Source organism: Onychostruthus taczanowskii, unplaced genomic scaffold (genome assembly GCF_017590055.1).
Source record: "Onychostruthus taczanowskii isolate IOZ18803 unplaced genomic scaffold, ASM1759005v1 scaffold26, whole genome shotgun sequence".
Classification (NCBI taxonomy): domain Eukaryota; kingdom Metazoa; phylum Chordata; class Aves; order Passeriformes; family Passeridae; genus Onychostruthus; species Onychostruthus taczanowskii.
Window position 1 is genome coordinate 9874569 of NW_024499906.1, and position 21898 is coordinate 9896466.

The 21898-nt window shown below is 35.3% G+C and overlaps 1 protein-coding gene across 8 annotated transcripts in view; it reads left to right on the forward strand.

The window, feature by feature from the left end:
* Positions 1-623: 623 nt before the first annotated feature.
* POSTN (periostin) overlaps positions 624-21898 on the forward strand; it is a 30749-nt gene continuing 9474 nt past the window's right edge. For 3 of the 8 annotated variants that reach the window (XM_041407322.1, XM_041407317.1, XM_041407318.1), the window contains exons 1-16: positions 624-845; positions 2321-2419; positions 6252-6316; positions 7504-7661; positions 8269-8433; positions 9244-9390; positions 10274-10415; positions 11022-11234; positions 11395-11529; positions 12956-13104; positions 13580-13716; positions 14482-14612; positions 16199-16329; positions 16490-16592; positions 16957-17024; positions 17545-17590. In XM_041407322.1, coding sequence (XP_041263256.1) covers positions 724-845; positions 2321-2419; positions 6252-6316; positions 7504-7661; positions 8269-8433; positions 9244-9390; positions 10274-10415; positions 11022-11234; positions 11395-11529; positions 12956-13104; positions 13580-13716; positions 14482-14612; positions 16199-16329; positions 16490-16592; positions 16957-17024; positions 17545-17590 — 2011 coding nt within the window. In that variant the 5' untranslated portion in view covers positions 624-723. Of the gene's footprint in view, positions 846-2320; positions 2420-6251; positions 6317-7503; positions 7662-8268; positions 8434-9243; positions 9391-10273; positions 10416-11021; positions 11235-11394; positions 11530-12955; positions 13105-13579; positions 13717-14481; positions 14613-16198; positions 16330-16489; positions 16593-16956; positions 17025-17544; positions 17591-19738; positions 19787-21898 lie in introns of all 8 variants that reach the window. The other 5 variants (XM_041407316.1, XM_041407321.1, XM_041407314.1 and 2 more) reach the window with 5 other exon arrangements.

Consider the following 21898-nt stretch of genomic DNA (forward strand, 5'->3'; position numbering starts at 1 on the left):
ATGCAAATGTTCAGATACTCTGTGATTTTGATATGATATGTAATCATATATTACATAAAGCTCTGAATGAAAGCATTATGTAACAGTACTTGTTATCATTAAAAGTAAAATGAATATTTAAATTAATACTACATTTGATTGAGTGACTACTTCATAATCAGAATATGTGTTAATTGGGCTTTTTTTTCTCAAGACAAAAATGCTGTTTCAGGTTATTGGCAACTGTATTTGAAACTTTCATCAACTTCACTAGTTAAACAGCTCACAGCTGATAACTGTGAGGACATGGAAAACAAAGGAAAGCAATGCAGTTCTTATGGGAACAGACAACATCTTCCTCTGGGTTTGAATAAAACCACACGCAGTGATCACGACCTCTGGATGCCTCAGTGCTATAAATACTAAACCATAAGTCAAAGTCTAAACTTCTCAAACTCTCTCTGTTGTTGTGTCAGCAGAATAAAATGTTAAGCCTTCTGTAATAAGGAAGAAATTAATCAATTGGGGATTAAAAGAAATTATTTATATGGTTAATTAGAGTACTGATTTAGGTTACTGAAGCTGGCAGCAAAAGCTGCTGTTCTAAGGGGGGGTGGTACAAAGTTTCAGGTTGATCCTGTGGTTCCCTCCCACCACCTTCTAGCATGTATATAAATTGTCAGCACTCCAGACCCTTTGCCAGTTCTCTCTTCTAGACTTGCCAGAAGCAACACAGGACTAAAGATGAAGATCTTTTTCTTATTCACTTTTTTTACTTTTTTGTTGTCTGCTTTTGAACAAGCAGCTGCTTATGCTCACTATGACAAAATTTTAACTCACAGTCGAATAAGGGCACGCGACCAGGGGTAAGTAACTGGCTTTTATTTCTAGTTTAAAAGGAAGCTTGTTAATTTTTATTCTCCCCTTTCTTCTAGCATTATATTACATGTAATTTTTCTCAATAAATTTTTACTGTCATTCAAGTAGAATTTCTTTTAAAATTAATTTTACAAAAATTTTTCCTTACTAAAAACCTTTTCATGGGGTTTTAAAAGGAGACAGAATACTGTTAAACTTACTAAAATGGAAAGAACTCTAAATCACCTCTTCTAAATGGATAAAGTGTGATTGAGAATCACCAAAATTAATTTCAGTTCCTAAATATTGTAATGGGAGATAAGAATTTTTTAATGTGTTTCCTAACTTTTTCTGAGTTTATAGCTATCCACAGTATTTTGTCTCTTTATTCCATCCTGATGAAAACCATTGACTCTATTTAAATGTTACCTAATGTGGGAATATATACTGGGAATCCTTTGTGAAACTTCTGTTCCCACTAAAACAATGCAGCACGCTGCTCAGCAGGGCTTCCAAAAGGCAATGCTTACAAGCCAGTCTGCTTGGAGACATGGAAATAATTTGAGCAGCTGGTGTCAGGGAAACACATGTGCCTAAAGATATTTTCCTCTTGTCTTCTTAAGCAAAACACATTCTGTGAATAAGAATTGTTTACCATCCTATCTTCCCACTGCCTGCTACACACACACACTTTTCAAATTTTTTTTAGCTTTTCAAATAAAGAAGCTCACTGGCTTCCCAGTGATGTAAAGTATATATTCTAACTTCTGAACTGATGAATTTTTTTAATTGCAGAAGTATAAAAATAAGGGGTGAAATGCCCTTGCTCCATGGAATTTGACTATAAGAAATTCATCTTTGTACACCACCATGCTAAGGAACACGTATTCCTCCTCTGAAGTCTGTGACTCCTTTTATTTACATGCCAATTTACCCTTTGGTCCCCAGTAATTCCCAGAATGTTTATTTAGGTGCCTGCGGTACTCAAAATGGTTGGCAATCAAAATAGCTGATTGATTTACAGAAGACAGGGCTTCCTTCTACATAAAGAACAAGGCACTTTTCTTCCCCGTCTCCCCATGACCTTCAGCTGCACAGATGTGTAAAAGACAAAAACTTTAATGAAAAGAGCCTCATGGTGTTCACTAGTCCCCGGTGGCTGGTAATTCACTTCGCAGGGGGAAGGGAGTAATGGATATCGAGACTTGCCTGGGCACAGCTGGTGATCACTGCCCATCAGAGATACAGGGTCAAACCAGAATAAGGGGAAGCTTCTGTCGCTGCAGGGAGGGTGGACTTGCCAAGGAATCCAGCTGGGCAGTCCCAAGGATTTGCACTGTGGCTACTTCAAAACACACCTGTCCTGGGTACTGAAGCCAGATGTTAATTTCTTACTCGACAGGAAAACTATTTGCTACTATTTAATGTAAAATTTTTCATGTATGAAAACTTCTTTTTAAAATGTTTCTCATTACACCCATAGCCCAAATGTCTGTGCTCTTCAGCAAGTTATGGGAACAAAAAAGAAATACTTCAGCACTTGCAGAAACTGGTACCAGCAATCCATCTGTGGAAAGAAAGCGTAAGTATGCCCTGCTTCCAAACTACTCTCCACTGAGATAATAAAGTGTACTATTAGAAAACTCCTTTTCTCACCGACAAACTGTTTATAGTTTATATTAGAATCTTTACTTCTCCTCCAGGTGGCATTGCAATACTGACTTCCCCTTTCCTTCTCTGGGCACACTGCAAGTCATACAAAATACTTCACCTTTTCAGTAAAGTCTGCCATACTACTGACAACTTTGGCACTAAATTTTATTCTACCGGAGACATATTGGGAAGAAAGGTATTTCCTGAAAATGCTTAGAGAGGAACTTGAATATTCTCACAGGCAGTTTTGGAAAGCAACATACTTCTGTGGTTTCATTCCTAGATAGATGTCATGTCTTCCTATGAAAGAAAGTCTGCTCTCAGAATGAGTCTGAGGGAATTCATTACTTTGCAAACCTCCAGAAGCAGTAATAGATAACTTCATGTGTTAGGAAAAATAGTTTGAAGCAATAGGCAGTTTAAACTTACTGAAGTCACATGGACACTTTGCTCTCCTCATGACTAGAATTTTGAGGAATGTTAGTTGTAAAACATTTCACAAATCCTGTGCAAGGCCTCAAGAAGTCTAATAAAGCCAACCAGAAGAAGACATTGAGCGGTGGGGCTGGGTGGGTTTGGTCATGACAGTGTATACAAAGTTGTCACCTGCCCTTCCCCTTCCAATTTAACGCCCCCTACCATGGTCCAAGCACTCACAGAGCAGGGCTAGATGAGGAAAAGAATGTGTGTGAGAATAAGTTGAGTCATAGAACTCCTGAGGGTTGTTTAAAGGGTTTTTGTGGTCATAATAAAGCATCTGTTGTAACTTAGTCTTAGCCATTAATGAGTTTTATACTCTGCATACTAAACCCAGAAACACAGACAAGCCTAAGAGACTTCTCCAATAAGAACACTAATTGTAAGGACAACAGCTCATCTCATGTCAGTATCTCCACATTAAAAAGTCCTCCCTAGCTTATGTCTATAAAATGTTGAAAGTTTTTATTATGTGCAATTCCCATTTACAATGGAAGTGTAATATGCAAATTTCCTAAAATCAGCATTTGTTGGACCAAAAGTCTTTCCACTGTTTTTCAGCAGTATTTTATCTCCATGCCAGCAAGAAGTAGAAACAGATGAGTCACAGAGCTGATTTGAATAAACTGAAAACTGGCTCTATTAGCCAAGAATAACAAGGATTAAGGTAGTGCTGTTCTGTCTTTTTCCTTTGGAACATACTCCTTTGGATGAGGTCAGAACAATGTTGTACTTAAAAAAAAAAAAAAAAAAAAAAAAAAAAAAAAAAAAAAAAGAAAAAAAAAGAAAATAAAAGAAAACAAAAAAAATCAACAAACAAACAAAACAAAACAAAACAAAAAACAACCAATCAAACAAAGAACAAACCCAACAAAGACAAAGAAGCAAACCCCACCAAAACCTCAAGAATGCATCATTGGTTTCTTAGCTGAATAATTGCTTTCTTTCTTCTTTTGGCCACAGGCTTATACTGAACTACTAAGTATGTATATGAGGATAATTTCTGGTCTGGTCTGAGGTGGTATTTCCCCTGTGTGCTCCGTCTACACACAGGTTGTACTGAGGAACAGCATCTTGCACTGAATTTTATCTGGTTCTGACCTTATTGTGGGCTGATGCTCCATACAAACTTCTTTTCTCTCATCTCATCTTTCTTGTATTTTGGACACAGCTAAAGAACCTTCTAACTTCTACAGAAAACTGTAAGGGAATATGAATAATGTAAGTAGGAACTTGCTAACTGAAAAGAAGCCTGGGCTGTGCATAACTTGGTTAAAAAGGCACTGATCTTGTAATGCTTGGCTGAAGAAGAATTTTCTTCTTACCTATGTTCTTCAGCCAATTTTCTGTCTTTCATTAATTGTATGATAGCTGGATGTGGTATGAGGATTAAACTTGCCATGTCTTACTCTATGCTTATAACTCAGCTGCCTCTTTCCTTTTTCCAAAAGCTAATTAAACTTCAATCTTTCATAGCTTCCCATGGGATGAGGGGGAAATATTTTCTATTCCAGAGGAGGAAAAAATATTTTCTCATGACAAAGCAGTTCACACAGTTAGGAGAACATTTTAATTCCTGTTTTGCTACACTTGTTTGTTTTTTTTTTTTTTAAACAGATAATCAGATTATTATGTTTTTATTATTAGTTTCTGGCAAGAATGCAAGAAGGACTAAGAGGAAAAGATTTATCATTAGATTAAAAATCTGTAGCCTATGCTATCCATGCATTCCCAAGATATAGCCTTTAACGAATTGCTTTAAAGAAAGAGAGGTACTAAAAAACTATACAAATACTTTCAATATATGGCTTCTCTGTTGAAAATATGCACATGGCAGAAGGGTGAATATGTCATGTACATATATGCATGTGAAGGAATGGATAAAAAATATTTTCATAGCATGGAGAAATAAAAGACTGTGTTTAAAAAAGAAATAATTTTCACCACCTCTATCAACTCTCTACTATCTACTCTCTTTTATGGAATGATAATCCTCACTTTTCCAATCATTCTGTTTATTATTATTTTTCTTCCAGTCTGCTTTATTTTAAAATCTTTCGAAGTAGTTTGGATGTTGAAGATATTAAGTCCAACTTTTTATTTTGAATAAGCTGTTCATTTTAATGTGGTTGTGATTAACTTTTTGTCAGCTTTAAATTATGAAACGTGAGAAAAATGTACTCAACTGCCACCAAAGATTCTGCAAATTAAAACTGAACTGTAGCAGTTAAAGATGCAGTAAAAAGCTTCAAGGAATGACTGTTCAGAAATTTTGAACTTACAACATCAGCCACATCTATAAAAATAAATATATTATGTAAAGTAGTGGTGTCTTTATGGTGTACCATATACTGTACAGTGTACCATAATTTGAAAAATAGTATCTGAAGTTTAATGGATTAAATTTCTTCCAGGGAGCCAAAATTACTTCAGTGATAACTTTAGTGAATTTGCATTTTCCTGTAAAAGAGGAAGATTTTTCAGACAGGTCAATGGCAGAACTCTTATTTCTGTCTATTAATTAAGAAGACATTATATCTTATAAGAAACACAATGTTAAAATGAACATTACATTATAGAATCGGCATTCAGCCCTGGTTTGCTGTTATGTGTAGCTTATGTGTATTTGAGAATGAGAGAATTTTATATAACATTTCCTGGCCCCTGGCAATGCTAAAATCTCTGTGTGCTGTGAAGACAAGTTTTTAAACCCTGGGTTTGGTTTTTTGTATTCTGGATTTTATCCTTACTACATTTACCTGTGAACTTTCCCTTGAGTCCATCCATCCAGTTTTTAGTGACTTCCTTCTCTGTAACCAGTTTTATGTCTGTTCTTAATTAGTTCTCTCCCTCATTCCTCAGCTTCTTCAAATTCTTCCTTGGAAAACAGAGGCTTTCTTATCCCACTTTTTGTCTCCATACAATACACAGGACCTTCTCTGAAATACTTGTTAATTCCTATAGTGTGTAGCTGACCACATGTAGTTCTGTCACTTTAATTTCTATTCTGTTAATTTAAATTTGTCTTTTTCCTTTACAGCCCTTAGACCAGGATTTTATTTTAATGATGGCAGTCATTCTTTAAATTCAAAAACTTTACATTTAGCAATATATGACCAATTTGTAATCAATACAAAAAGGGCTGAATGACAAAAAAAGGCTGAAAAGCTGGAGAGTATGTGCTAGCAATGAAAAATTAATAATAGAAATAAAATTATACTTAGCTAAAATTAGTTTATTTCTCCTGCATATTATTTAATTTTGCTTTTGTCTACATCCTACAGAACTGTCTTATATGAGTGCTGTCCTGGCTATATGAAGATGGATGGCACAAGAGGATGTCCTGCAGGTACAAGCTTATTTTCTTATTGATAAATTGGCATACAGAAAGAATTATGATTGCAAAGAGTTTCAAAGGTGGTCATCATGAGAGATGATTACCTCTTTTTAAGAAGTACTGCCTGAGAATGCACAGTTTCATTTGCATGTGGCAAGCACAATTAACAATTAGGTAGCCCTGAATTTGATCATAAAGTCTAGGTTGATCTTCCCAGCTCCTTCCAGATTCTGGATTGGTGAGAACTGATAGTGTCTTCAGTTCCCAAAGCTGCCAAGTTTGAAGCATACCGGTGCTGTCAGAAAGCAGGACCCAGGGTGGACCATATCTAAATTTTGTATTTTCCTTTTTCTGAAAAAATTTGAATCTAATTTACCTAAAGAGTCTTACTGCCTTTATCAAAGAAAGAAAATGAAGACAGAACTTCTTCAACTTTCCTATTTATGCTATTCTGCTTTGTAAAAATAAAACTACAGCAGGAAAGAGTAATATGAGAAGGAATACATTTCATAGTTTTTGATCCCTATAACTGAGATAATTCTTTTATGTTCAATAATGCAGATTTCAGTTTGTTTAGATAAATTAATCTCCCTTCAGATGCTGACATTAGGATGAGATCAGTCACACACTAGAATCACCTGTTCTTCTCAAGAACCATAAAAAGAACCAACAACCATTAGGTTGCATGCAAATGTCTCACTTCTAGATGCTTAAAATTAGGAGAGATGAATGCTGTTCTCATGTAGCCATGTTTTAACTGTGAGACTATGGCCATTCTTACTCTCTGGATGGATCAGTATATGCATAAACCAGACACTCGAAGAAGTGTAAGAGGCCTCACAGAAAGAATTCTGGTCCATCATGAGCGAATAAGACCCACTCCACTGAAATTTATGTGGGATAGCCTCCCTTCTTCATGTTGGGTTGATACAAAATACACCATCTCCTCTAAAGAAAACTTTACAATATTCAACATTGTTTGATCTAATTTTTCATTAAGAAAATCACAAAAAAGCAATAGCAGGCAGATGTGTTTAGATGATTTTTGAGTATGTTGACAATAAAATCTTTTATCTAAACATATTGTTTAATTCTGACTTAAACAGTTTCAGAACTATTATGCATCCAAAAGACACAAAGAAAATTTGATTGTGATAAACTGAAGAGTTTACATTATTCTTTCCTTGTGTTTATTTTAGTTGCTCCTATTGATCATGTCTATGGTACGCTTGGTATTGTGGGAGCTACCACCACACAGCGCTACTCTGACATGTCAAAGCTGAGAGAAGAGATTGAGGGACGAGGATCATTCACTTTCTTTGCGCCAAGCAATGAAGCCTGGGACCAACTAGATTCAGTATGTCTGTGTGTCTGTGTATCTGTGTGCATGTGCATGAGTTAAACATTTTAGCTGAAGCAGCTAGTGTGGGATAAAGTAGATTGGAAACAATGTCAAGATTTTAGACATAGAAGGACATATTGCAGGTAATAATGAAATAATCTACATGTTTAATGTACATTTCTGAAGCTAGAGAAGCTGAGTATACTTTCAGGAGTACTAAGCAACTGTAATTGCTTCTTAAGCACTTGCATGACACATATTAGTAATTTCTTTAGCATAGTTTCGCGGAAACTCCTAGGAATTCCAGCAGGTACGTGATGTATGACTGTACACTGTCAGAAATTCAGGTGTCCTTCTTTTAGTAATGATTTTCATTGAAAAAAAACATTGAATTAAAGCTCCTCCAATGATTTGACTGTGATGAAGACTCATCTTCCATTTGTGAGCAAATCAGACTTAAAGATCATTTAAGTAGAGTCCGATTTATAGGCATCAAATTCATCTTCCCTAACAGATGCTGAGTATGTTGAAAGCATATGCTAAGGTAAAACAATACGTACATCTTTCTGAATGGCAGGATGTTTTTAAGCTTGTAATTAATTAAATTTCTTTTTTTCTTCAGGAAACTCACAGGAATTTGGTTGACAATGTAAATATTGAACTGTATAATTCTCTCCACCACCACATGTTAAACAAGCGCATGTTGACAAAAGATCTTAAGAATGGCATGACCCTGGTGTCTATGTATAATGGCCAGAAATTGTTTATTAACCATTATCCTAATGGGGTAAGTCTATTCTCCTTTTCCCCCCTAATATATTTATTTAGTTGTTGCCTTTATTTCCTTATATAACTAAGAAAGTGTATTATCAAAAGTTTACCTTCCACCAAGTCAGTTGCCACTGACAAAAATAAATATTCTCTTGAAGAACTTTTATTGCTATGTAGACTAATCACTAAGAAAAGATGAGTAAAGATTGTGCTGTTTAGAAATCAATGTGCAAATGAAAATGAACTTTCTTCATAAAAGACAAAGCCTTATGTTGTCCAAATACATGGTCATAATAAATTTGACAGTAAAATCTACTATTAATTTTTATAGTTTTGCTAAATAATATTAAAGCAGAACTTTTATTTGAATATTTGAATCTGAGTGCATGGTAGAAGCATTGAAAGTTGTAGGAAACACTCATCCATTATTTGCTAGGCAAAAAAAAATTATAAATGCTAGAAACCTCCCAGTTAAGTCACTCATCTTTGTTGTCTTAAATGCATCAAAATGTTTGTTTGTCTAAGGGGGTTTATTGCTAAAAACCCAGTACAATAAACATATTAGCCAGATAAGAAATCAGAATTGCAGTAAGAAATTAAACATGAATATGAAATCAATGTAATGTGAATAAATCTGCTGCTATCCTTCCGGAAGCTTAGTCAAGCTTTCATATCTTACAAGGCTTTACTTCAAATTTTGAAAAAAACAATTGGGATAACAGCAGTGAATACACAATTTGCAGTGCCTACATTGCCAGTCTGTGAGAGTCCAAGTTTGTGATCAAATTAGTGTTTAATCTTCTACTATTTGATTCTTCAAATATAGGTTGTTACTGTTAACTGTGCCAGGATCATCCATGGCAACCAAATTGCTACCAATGGTGTTGTCCACGTTATTGATCGTGTCCTGACTTCTGTTGCAAATACCATTCAAGATTTCATTGAATTCGAGGATGATCTTTCTTCATTTAGAGTAAGTGGACAAAAGTAAAAACTCTTCTCTGTTTATTTAAGGGAGGGGTTTTTTTATTCTTTTTTTTATGATACCTGGAAGTAAGAGGTGTTAGCTCAGTAAGAGAGTGAAATAAATTAAATTAAGAGCTCCAGGTAATATTGCAAATCTAATCATTTAAAAAGGCAACATCAATAGGATAGAATGTGTCCCTGTACCTAAAAAGTGTCTTCTCTTCAAGCACTGAGAAAATGAAACATGAGCATGAAATTACAGTCTGGTGCTAGATAAATAAAAACAATTTCAAAATGGATAATAAAAAATGATAAAGACAGCAAATAAATTTCAGAACCTGACTCATAGAGTCGGTAGATGCACATAAGAAGGATTTTTCTTGCACAGACGAAGCATGATTAAAAATTGCTCAAGTTTCCAATTTTTCCATCTTCTGAAAAATGTGTCTGCACAGTGTAATGGTTTTCATCCTGCGTATTTTAAAAAATATGCCATTGGTTTGCCATTGGTTTGCAGATAACTGCTGTCCTTTTCCATCTTCCTTCTCCTTAATAAATACAAAAAGGTATTATAAATGCAGAGGCGTAAAGGTGGAGAAGATCCTCTGAATCCCTCAAATCCAGTTCATGACAGTGCAGGCAACCACAATATTTAATATATTTAAGAAAACTTAATATAAAAACCAATACTTTCTGGTTTTCAGTTTAAAAAATATTCGTCTGTCGATTAATTTTTTCATCTTTCTATAACATTCATGATCTATCTTTTTAAAGCACTGTAATATCAGTCTAGCATCCAAGTATCTCCAGGCATGAGGTAAAATTAGACAGATAATGTATTTTGGTAATATTTCAAATAATCAGCATTAAAAGAAAAAATTATATTTTAGGCTCCTGCCATTACATCAGGTGTCATGGATATTCTTGGAAGACCTGGTCATTACACAATCTTTGCTCCTACTAATGAAGCTTTTGAGAAACTTCCAAGGGGAGTTTTAGAAAGGATCATGGGCGACAAGGTGGCCTCTGAAGGTATTTAAACTTTTTTGCAAATGAGAAATATGTATGAGTGGATCAGGAGGCAGAAAATGCACTACCCTTATAGCTCTGGAATGAAGTACCTCTACTGTCATGTGTGTAGGAGGAGTTATTTCTCCTGTCTCTAATTTTTCCATTTGACTAAGGATAGAAAGTCATTGAAAAAATCTCCAAAACAGTTTAAAGGGAACTGTGAAAATATAGGCACACTGACTTTCTAATAGTTCAGCTGCATAAGTCTGATAGACATTCCCATTCCTAGAAATTCAGGGCTATCTGAGTATGAAATTCTCTAATACCTTTGCATAACCTATGGAGTTTTGTACTCATAGATCTTTTTGGAGCATATCCTATGCAGTCACCAGCAGATTGTAGCATAACCAATACATTTTTAATAATAGAAGGGGTGCCAAATAGTTTTGATCATAAATGTGATTTAGAGGCCTACAGTATCATTACATTTAAATAAAACATCTGTGAGTGAAATTAATTAAAAATAGTGTAGCTGGGATAATTTATTCCACACCTATATAAATTATACCTATATGTGTATGTATCTGAACACCTACATCTGTTAAATTCCTGTTCTTTTCTCTGCAGCTCTTGTGAAATTCCATATACTAAACACTCTCCAGTGCTCTGAAGCCATCACAGGTGGAGCTGTCTATGAAACCTTGGAAGGAAACACTGTTGAAGTTGGTTGTGATGGTGAAAGTCTGACTGTAAATGGAGTGAAAATGGTGAAACGCAAAGATATTGTGAGAAGCAATGGCGTTATCCACCTCATTGATCAAGTGCTAATTCCTGATTCTGGTCAGTGATGTGTATGAAAAATTCATTGTACTGAAGATATTTTCAATAACTTTACCCAGATTCCCTCAGATATATAGTTCTGGATAAGCATGGAGAATCCAAATCAGGAACAGGAAGATATTGTGTGTTAAAATACCTTTTCTTAATTCTTTATTTGCAGCCAAACAAGTCATTGAGCTTGGAGGTGCTCAGCAGACTACATTTACGGACCTGGTGGCACAGCTAGGTCTGGCATCTTCTCTAAGGCCAGAAGGCCAATACACTCTCCTGGCACCTCTGAATGGTGCTTTCTCAGGTTAGTAGCCCTAATAAAAGATGTCAAAATAAACAAGTATATATGCTACCCTGACAGTTTTCCAACTAACCCCCAGTACTTGTTCTAAGTCTCACTGCAAGAGCATCATAGCAGAATAGAATTACTTCATCCTTTCAGATTACATACCTTGTAGAAATACAAAACAAGTCTAACTACCAGGTTGCACAGCTTGTTTTCAGTCATATCATTTGCTAATGGATATAGTAGCACTAAAATAAGATACAAAATATACACAGAAAGATTGTAGGAATAGATATTAATAAACTGCTAGTTTTCTTAGTCTTACATTACTTCCATTAGATTCAAAACTTATTTATTCTCAGAAAATGTATGCAGTAGTTTAATTCCAGCCAACAGCTAAATACCACACATCCACTTGATCACTCCCCTCTTTCCCCCACTCTGGGATGGGGAGGAGAATCAGGAAAAAAAAATGTAATAAAACCTCATAGGCTTAGATATGAACAATTTGATAACTTTAACAATGTAAAATAATAATACTAATATGACTAATAGTAAAATAATAATAATAATAATAATAATAGTAATAGTAATAAATTTTAAAATTATAATTAAAACCTAAGAGAAGTAGGTGATGCATGATACAATTACCCTGACCTATGCCCAGCCATTGACTGGCACCTCCAAGCCAGGTTCCCCCAGTTTATATACTGAGCACAACATTCTGTGGTTTGGAATATCCCTCTGGCAAGTTTGGATCACCTCCTGGACATGATTCCTCCAGCCTCTCATGCACCTGGCCACTCACAGAACATGAGACACTGAGATGTCCCTGGCTTAAGGTGAGCACTGCTCAGCAACAACCAAAATATCAGCATGTTATCAACATTATACTCATACTAAACCCAAAACACAGCACTGTGGGACCTGCTAGGAGGAAATTTGACTCTATCCCAGTTAAACCCAGGAAATACAAGAAATTTATTATTTCTCAGTACATCAAAGCAGAGAGAAACTGATAAAAATATACCACAAAACAGTTGTTTGTGTATTTGCAGAGGCGACCACACAGATATCTTGTCTTTTCTCAAAGAATTAGAGTGTAGTCTCACTACTAAGGAAACAAATTTCTATAGATTTTAGGTGCACATGTGGAAAGGACTAGTTCTAATACAAAATATAGCAATAATTCAGAAGATGGAGCAGGCCCACCTATAAATCCTCAGACATATTAGTTATAGTAATTAATCATGGCTGTGTCAAAAGTTCTTGACTGAATTTGAGGAATGGTCAAAACAATTTATCTTCTGTATACACAGACCTGTCCATGCTTTAACCCAAGCATTTCAAAGAAAGATTCAGTATTTCCAGATTCTTTTAACTATACTTGAATAAAAATTCACTATATAAATTACTGTACATTAATATCTAATTTGTTTTGTAGATGACACCTTAAGGCTGGATCAACGTCTTCTTAAAACAATCCTGCAGAATCACATTATAAAAGTGAAAGTTGGGCTCAATGAACTGTACAATGGACAAGAGCTGGAAACAATTGGAGGAAAACTACTCAGAGTCTTCGTGTATCGCACAGTAAGTGAATGAGTCTTTCTAAAAATATGCATCCCACTATGAAAACTTAATAAAAGGCAAAGCTGAATGAAACCCCCAACATTTACCATTATGACTATCTAGCAAAAAATCCTTCAAATTTTAAGGTAGCAAAAAATTAACATCTGATCTTTCTCAGTCCAGGCTTTGTTTGCATGGAGAACTCTTTGGGAAAATGCAACAGAATTTCGAAGTGGGTGCTTAGTTGCTTACAAATTTTTGAACCTCATTTTTAACACTAATTAAGAACAATCTCAAGGGAAAAACACACACACACAAAAATCAACTTTTAAAATATTTGCACCATGCTATTTTATTATAGATTTTGCTATTTCTACTTACTCAAGCAATGCCAAATTTCCTGGTAAGAACACACAATTTGACTGTAGGAAATATATATGGTTGTTATTTTTAACATTGTGTAAACAGCTACTACATTTGTTTCTCTTTCAATAAGGCTGTATGTATTGAAAATTCATGCATGGTCAGAGGAAGCAAAGAAGGAAGAAATGGTTTCATTCACGTCTTCAGACAGATCATCAATCCAGCAGAAAAGACTTTGCATGAAATGCTGAGAAATGATAAGCGTTTTAGGTGAGTAGCAATACTGACAGAACTGAGATTTTCCTGCAGAGGTTATATACAGCACAGATGGTCTGAGAAAAAGTTTTGAACTGTGAGCATGTGAGTTGTTGGGGTTTTGAGAGCAGGGATGGCAGAGAAGGGTTTATTAACTACATAAATAACATAAAAGGAAAAAAAATGTGGGAGAAGAAAAATGTTCTCCAGCTGTATGCTGAAAAGGCTTTCACACTCTATGCTAGAATGCTTTCTTATGGCACAAAAGCTTGTAAGACACTAGAATGAGAGAAGTAAAAAGACAGAAAGAATTGAGTGATACATCCAGAGCTATAAATGTAATGGATTCTGGAGTTTTAATTATTGAGTGACACAATTCCATATGGGTGCAGTAGGATTGCTTACCTTTCCAGTACTTATTTCTGTCCCTTTCCTGCAAGTATCTCAATACTCCTAGAGCAAGAACAATCCTTTGCATCCTCCTTTTATCTGTATGATCTGATTTGTATTTGACAAATCCTCCTCTGATCCTGGTTGCCAATATATTTTTTTTCAAATAGTTTTTCCTCTGTCTGCTACTTTTAAGACTGCCTTTTCCTTTTTTCCCTTCTTTTTTATTTTTCTCATTTTCCTCTTCCACTATCTTTATTGCTGGGAAACAGTGAAAGTGTTTGAAAATTGAAACTATCAGAAATAAAAATGGGAGAACTATGTACCTGGACCCAATTATACCACATTTCAACAACATGTATTTGTTGTTTGTCTGTTTGCTGTAAACAGCATTTTCCTCAGTCTGGTGAAAGCTGCAGATTTGGATGATGTTCTGTCACGGCCTGGACAGTGGACTCTGTTTGTCCCAACTAACGATGCCTTTAAAGGTTTGACTGACGATGACAAGGACATACTGATAAGTAAGTAACAAAAAAACCCCTGGAATTATGAGAAAATTAAAATTGATTGGAAAAGAGACTAATGCACCTCTCACACAAAAGCTGTCTACTGAAGTAGTTTGCCTTTTGCACAGAGCAGGTCATAGGAATCCCCTTAATTATTTCCTTCTTGGGCATAGAGAAAATTACTTTTTGGAAAAATCTCCAACCCGATTTTTAAGTTTAAATTTCGCTTCTCAATACCTTATTCCATAGTGTTGCTTCCTTCCATTATTTTTGTCTTCAAATCAGAACTTGTACTTGTCCAAGGCCAATGCCATATTGGACTAATTCTGTAGTTAACAAGACAATTTTATTTGCCCTTCTGCATTTTCAGGGTCTTTATACACCATTTTTTCATCATTGTGATTCAGTTACTTAATGCTTTTTGGCCCTCATATTTTTTTTTTTTTTTACAGCAGATTTTATTTTTGTACCAGATTGTTTTCTAGAATTCTATCTTGGTTTTCTTTTAAGTTATGATGTTGCTTTCTACATAAAGATTAAACCTTAAAGTATATAGTTCTTTAACCAATATAAAGAAATACTTTTTTTATCTATAAGAAAGATACAAACCAAGAATTATTTTAACCAGTAACTATAGTGGCATAGTTACAAATGTAATCCGATAGTTTGTGCAAAAATCTTGGGAGTGGCCATGTTTAGGCTTTTTATGGAACTTAATGCTACCTATGAATGGTCCAGTTACAAAATATCAGTGCTAATTTTACTAGGAAGAAGAAGATAATTAATTGCATTTCAGTAGTGAAGTAAACTGCAGTAGTGTCAGTGATCAGAGCAAAACACAGGAAAAACCAGAAAATTTTCACTGAAAGAGACATCAGGAAAACAATATGACCAGACAAGATTCCCATTGCAGTTTCATCAAGGCTGGAATTACTAATAACAACTAGTATCAGCATTTAATTCTAGTATTGATGGTCAATATTCCATGTAATGGCCAACAGATGTGTTTTAAAGTTTCTCTGCTTGATACCCTGTCTGCTGGGCATGTTATAGCTGTTCTGCAGCCCATCCTATGAGTCTCAACCTCCATAGACCCAGACAGCCTTATCAGGATATTAACTTGAGCTAGAGAATACTTTTTTTTTTTTTTTTTTTTTTTTTAAACTTTTTTTAAAATTTTTTTTTTTTTTTTTTTTTTTTTAAGACAGTATTGAAAATATAGTATTTTTTTTTTCTTTTCATCCCACATAGGAATGCCAAACTTTGAAATATGGAAATCTTCCCTAAAATAGGGTGGTTTCCCCTTGCCTGACTTCTCCAAGCTGCTTCTGTCCTTTATAAGAACAGACAAACTCAGTACTCTTAATTGCTCCGTTGACCACTTTTATGCTCTTTTGTACAAGATTTCTCATAGGATCTTTGTGATTATGTTCTGAGTATCTTTTTGTCATATAGCTGGGCTTTTTCCCTTGTATGTGTTCATGGTATTTTCACACATATTATGTTTCATTCTAGCTCAAGTCTATGTGAATCCTTAGCATTCCTACAAAGAACAATCCCCTACCATTTAATTTTATTCCTACTTTTTTATTTTTACATAGGAGACAAAAATGCTCTCAGGAATATTCTTCTTTACCACTTAACACAAGGAGTTTTTATCGGAAGTGGCTTTGAGCCTGGTGTAACAAATATTCTTAAAACCATCCAAGGAGGCAAACTCTACTTGAAAACAGTTAAGTATAGAAAATGTCTCCCTGCTACAGCCTTGTAACAGAGATTTGATATTCCATGTCTATCCACATTATAAAATGGCATGCATTTCTCCAAATGTTATAATAGGGTTTGGGGTTGTTTTCTAATGTCTTTGATAACTTGGGTTCTTTTTGATCCAGGTAAATGATAGTCTTCTAGTTAATGAACTGAAATCAAGAGAATCTGATCTCATGGCAACAAATGGTGTCATTCACGTCATTGACAAACTCCTATATCCAGCAGGTGAGTATTATTTAATGAAATTTGTGCCCACTCTTTTAAATTTGTTTACATGCTTTGTAATTGCAATAACTTTAAAAAAGTAATCAATTTAAAGATACAATTCCTATGTGGAATTTGAAACAGAAAATTTACCTCAATGCTCATTTTGTGGAAGATACTTGCTTGAAACCTTGACAAGATTTTGAAATTTTATGAAAGTAAAGTATATGAAAGACAAGACTAGACAAAGACTACGTTTTCTGCTGATATGGAATAATATATATTGAGTGCACGCCTGTGTGAGTCTTTGAGAATGATCATTGTAAATCAAAGTAAAAAAGCACACAGTTGTGTATTTCATCTTACATGCCTGTTCTTTTGTCAGAGCTGCCTGTTGGAAATGATCAGCTGCTCACCATACTGAAGAAGTTGATTAAATACATTCAAATTAAGGTATTCTTTCAGTAATTCTCTCTGTCTTTCTGGCAGGATCTGTGAAAATGAGCACATTATAAGTCATAAGTGATTCTCTGGTCCTTTCTTTCTTCAGCAGACTACACATTCAATAGCTCCCAGTTACCCAAATATAATCATGAATGATACCCTGCGCTCAACAGTTACGTTTTTCAGGGCCAAATAATTGTAGTATATTTGCATTTGGATAACTTCAGTTTGAATTGGCCCAAATCTGCTCTTTAGTTCACTTCATCACTCTACTGACTGACTAAAGTCTTATGCTATTAAAACCAGCAGCATTAAGAACCTGTGAAGAAAACTAGGCATCCTTATCCCTCTCAGCTATCCTCTTGAGATTGCATTCTCCCTCAACAATGAACAAGAGAACCTAGACAAATAGCATCACCTAACTTTTAGGTCAATGAAGAAGTGAATCCTACTCACAGTCACTGGGAAACTATAAGGCAAGTGCTACTTTTTAAAAAAATTTAAATAAATTACTTTTCTGTTTTTATAGTTTGTTCGTGACAGTACCTTCAAAGAGATTCCACTGACATTTTACAGTAAGTTCATTTTAAGTACTTCCAGTTGTGTTGGATATTGCTTTTTAAGTGGTGCCAATTCCAGTTTGGAATTGTACATCTCTTTTTCAATAAAGAAGAAAGCAATTTCTGGGAAAGTAACTTGTGCCAATGAAGAAAAGGAAGATAAAGACACAAACTACAATGTTTCTGGCTGCTGTGCTACTGTATTTTTTCCTTTCCAGATGTGTGACTGGAAAGTAACCCTGAAGTAAGCTGTTTAAACTCTTGGGGTAGAAAAGATACATATGGAAAAGATTGTTTTTCAGCTTTTAGCCAAGGTTCAGTGCTTGGTGCATAACAAAGTTGTATCTCTCTCTAAGATGTAGCATTGTACTGTACTCTCCAAGATGCAGCATTGTCTGTGTGCTGAGACATGTTTTTTTCATAAATGTTTCCAGAGGGACAGAGTGTACCTCTTGACCCTGTTTCCCATATGTGCAAATATGAGGCTTGAATGGGAGACAGTTGTTCAGAATATTTTCTCTTTAGGGAGTACATGTGAAAAAAAAAAAACAAAAAACAACAACAACAACAAAAAACCTTTTAGCTCTCTTGCAGCCTTTCTCAGGGTGTGCATTTAATTTCTGATTATAGAGTATGTGTTGAAACAAGTTGAAACAAGCTGTTAGAAAACAGAGTTCCTTCTGTAACCTTGTGAGGCAAGATGAATTTAGACAAATTATTAAATTCTGATGGAGTCCTACCCATATTTCACAGTGTAAAGTGAAACCATGCCATCAGACTTTTTAAAATTGGGAATGGACATACTGAAGTTAAGAAACCCTTGAAACAAAAAATGGAGTAATTCACCTTGATGGCAAATAGAATATGAGTCAACACTGCCCCAGCAGCCAAAGTTGCCAACTGTGTGCTGGGGTGCGTCAGGCACAGCATCACCAGCTGGGCAAGGGAGGGGAATTGTCCCGCTCTCCTCTGCACTGGGGCAGCCTCACCTCAAATGCTGGGGCAGTTTTGGGCCCATTGTCCAGAAAAGGGTGATCAAGATGGTGAAAGATCTTGAGATCAAGACTTTTGAGGAGCTGATGAGGTCACTCGGCTTGTTCATTTTGGATAACAATAGGCAGAGGGGTGACATCATTGCTGAGCAGTGACCCCATCTCAACCCATGCCTTCCCTAAGATGGGCAGTGGAGGGGGTGTGCTGGTCTGCTTTATGGTGACCAGTGACAGGACACGAGGAAATGGAATGAAGCTCCTTTGGGAAAGTTCAGGTGGGACATTAGATAAAGGTTCTTTATCCAGAGGGTGGTCAGTCAATGGAACACAAGCGTCAGGAAAGTGATCACAGCAGCACCAAGCCTGACAGAGTTCAAGGAGCTTCTGGACAGAACCCTTGATCATATGGCTTAGTCTTCCTTCTCCTGTGAGAAGAAGGAAGTTGGACTTAATGATTCCTATGCATCTCTTCCAGCTTGAGATATTCTGTGATTCTACCTCCCATGGCCAGTGAGAGTAGCACAGGAAGCAGTGCCTGAGGTCCACATTCATGTCTCTCTCAGCTAGAGAGGTGAATGTGGACATCTAGAAAGCTGTAGCTGTAGATTCAGTTGAGAGAAAGACTGGGAATGCTGAAACCTCCATCAGTGTGGGCTTCTCCAGTGGATGGGTATGAGTCAAATCACTATCAGAGGTGTTCAATGAATGCTTGGGTATAGAGAGACAATTTGATCTCTCAAGGGCTTATTTTCTGTGATATTCTACCTATAGTTCTGAATGCAAGGTTTCCTGTGTGTGTCCCATGAGCTCCCAAATGAAAAGGGCAATATTTAGGCATAAAGTATGTCAGGGAGTTGTTCAAAATTTTGTGTGGGTAATTGTATAAGTCATCTCTGTTATGTACCATCCATCATCATGGGTACCATGACCTGTGGGTTTCATAAAAGGCAAATACCATGTCAGCAGATTCTGTCTGCAGTGACCTGAGTGGATCTCCATTTCATAACCAGAACCAAGATTCATACTCTAGATCCTTTTGTGTTGCTATTCCACCAGTTAATGTCTATGATTTTACCCACATCTTAATGAGCAGACCAAATCTAACTGATCATTGCCTCAAAGAAATTGTAAGAATGGAATGCACTGTATATTCCATTTTCTATATTTTCAGAAATTAACATAATTGAAAGCAACGTCCAGCCTATCATCACAAAGGAAGGTAAATGAGGCCTGTGGTATATATATTTCTGCATATGTTCATATACATATTCAGAATATATCTTGAATATATTTCTTCAACGGGATGCATTTTATACCCAGCAACTCTAGGATGCTAAGCACTTTGCTGGAAAAGCAAAGATACAAATATTGCAATTAGAACTGACTGAAATATTTTATATTAAAAGATTATCCATGCTTTTTCTCCCCACATGAGTTTTCTCCTTTTTCTGTGGGTATTTAAAAATATCTTAAGTAATCTTTTTTTAAACCATTTATCTCTTTTTTTCAATTAAAACAGATATTTTAAAGATATGTTTCTTATACTTTGAAGAAAAAAATGGTTCATTTTCCTATAATTTTCAATCAGTTCTAACTACCAATATCTGTTGGATGTCTGAAAATTATATTTGCCCAATTTTTGGCTTTTATTATTTCTCCATATGGAAGCATGACTTAAAAATTAGTGATGGGACTGAAGAGAAAAAATGTGGGGATGGGACTGCTAAAACCACTTGTGATTTATAACTTAAGTAAAGCTGATGAGATCAGGTTTTGCATTGAAATAAAAATGCTGAAAGGGAATTTGTTTTACCTCAACTGAGAAAGGCATTTAAAAATGTCATGCAAAGAATTTCATCCAGACTGCTTAATCAGTGTTTCTGGGAGGATTTCCTTCCAGAAGAAGTGACAAGTGGTTACTTTTTCAGGAGTTTGTCTGTACTTCATCCCATTTAGGATTAGAGGCCATTTAACATGTATGCTGATCTTTGTTGCCTAGTCTCCATCATTAAATCAGATCCACACTGCAATATAAATGGATAGATTATTTTATATGGTAATTCATCCAAGCTATTTTAGAAATCTTGCTATTGTGAGGGTGAATCACTCTTTGAAAGTACCTCTTCTGCTCTGATAAACCCAGAGACAGAGTATATAGATTAGGCGATTTACAGGATGTATAGAAGTTGAAAATTAACTGAAATAAAATTGTCTTTTAAAGAAAAAATGAAAATGAAAAAATGAAATATTTTTAAAAATACTTCCTGAAATATTAAAAGTCTGAACACTGCATAGTCAAATTTAGAACTACATTTTAGTCACCAAATAGAGAAAAAAAAAGTTAGTGAGTATTGAAGGGCTACTCCTTTCCTTTTGCAGTACAGTATTTCTGCTTTGGGACACATTTCAGGGAAAGATCTCTGGCCAGTGCAGTCTTTCTGCTGATAATTGCTTCAGATATAGACCAAATAAAACCAATTCTCTCACTTCTGAGCTTTCTCAGTAACAAAAGAGAGTGGCAGATGCCATCAGAACCACTTAAATCCACAACAGTCTGCAGATAAAATCGGGCAAAGTTAAATGCTAATTTTGTCAGGAAGTTCTACTAGATCACGATGCAAGGGCGATTTCTACTAAAAAAATAATTACATCTCTCCCCCCAGGTTTAGAGGGGAATGTGTGTCTTTTCTTGTCTCAGTGCTTTCTGCTTGTGTTGTGCTTCCATTTTTTGTACCTGGGCATCCCTGTATGGGATCTAAAAGATTAAACAGATGTAAAGAGTTAAATTTGAGTGAATCCCAAATCTTAACAGATAAAATATTCAAAGGATTGATCCTAGACTAGGCAATATAGCTGGCTGTGCCTTTACATTTTGGTTTGTACACATCTGCTGTATCCATCACACAAAAAGGTACAGTTACTGAGAAATGAAAAAAAATAAAGTATTTATAAACATTCATAAATACAACTTTTACATTATTTTCTTTATATTCATCACTTATGTCAATGTAAATTGGTATTTAATTTAATTCTCCACATGCAAAAAATTCCTCTAAATTTAAAACAGAAGCAAGGGAATGAGTCTTCTGAGACAGTTTCTTTAAAATATTTATAAATGTTTTTCATTCAGACTTGTTAAAAATAAAAGAAGGGATGGCTTGTTCAGCTGTTTAGAACTCAGAGTAGATTAACAGAGGTCTATAATAACAGGGAATTTTTACGATTCTATCATATCATCTCATCTGCAGCAAATAAATGAATTTTTGCCTCCAAATTAGAATTTATGCAATCATTTGCTACTGAAAAAAAAAACCAAACAAAATATTTTTGT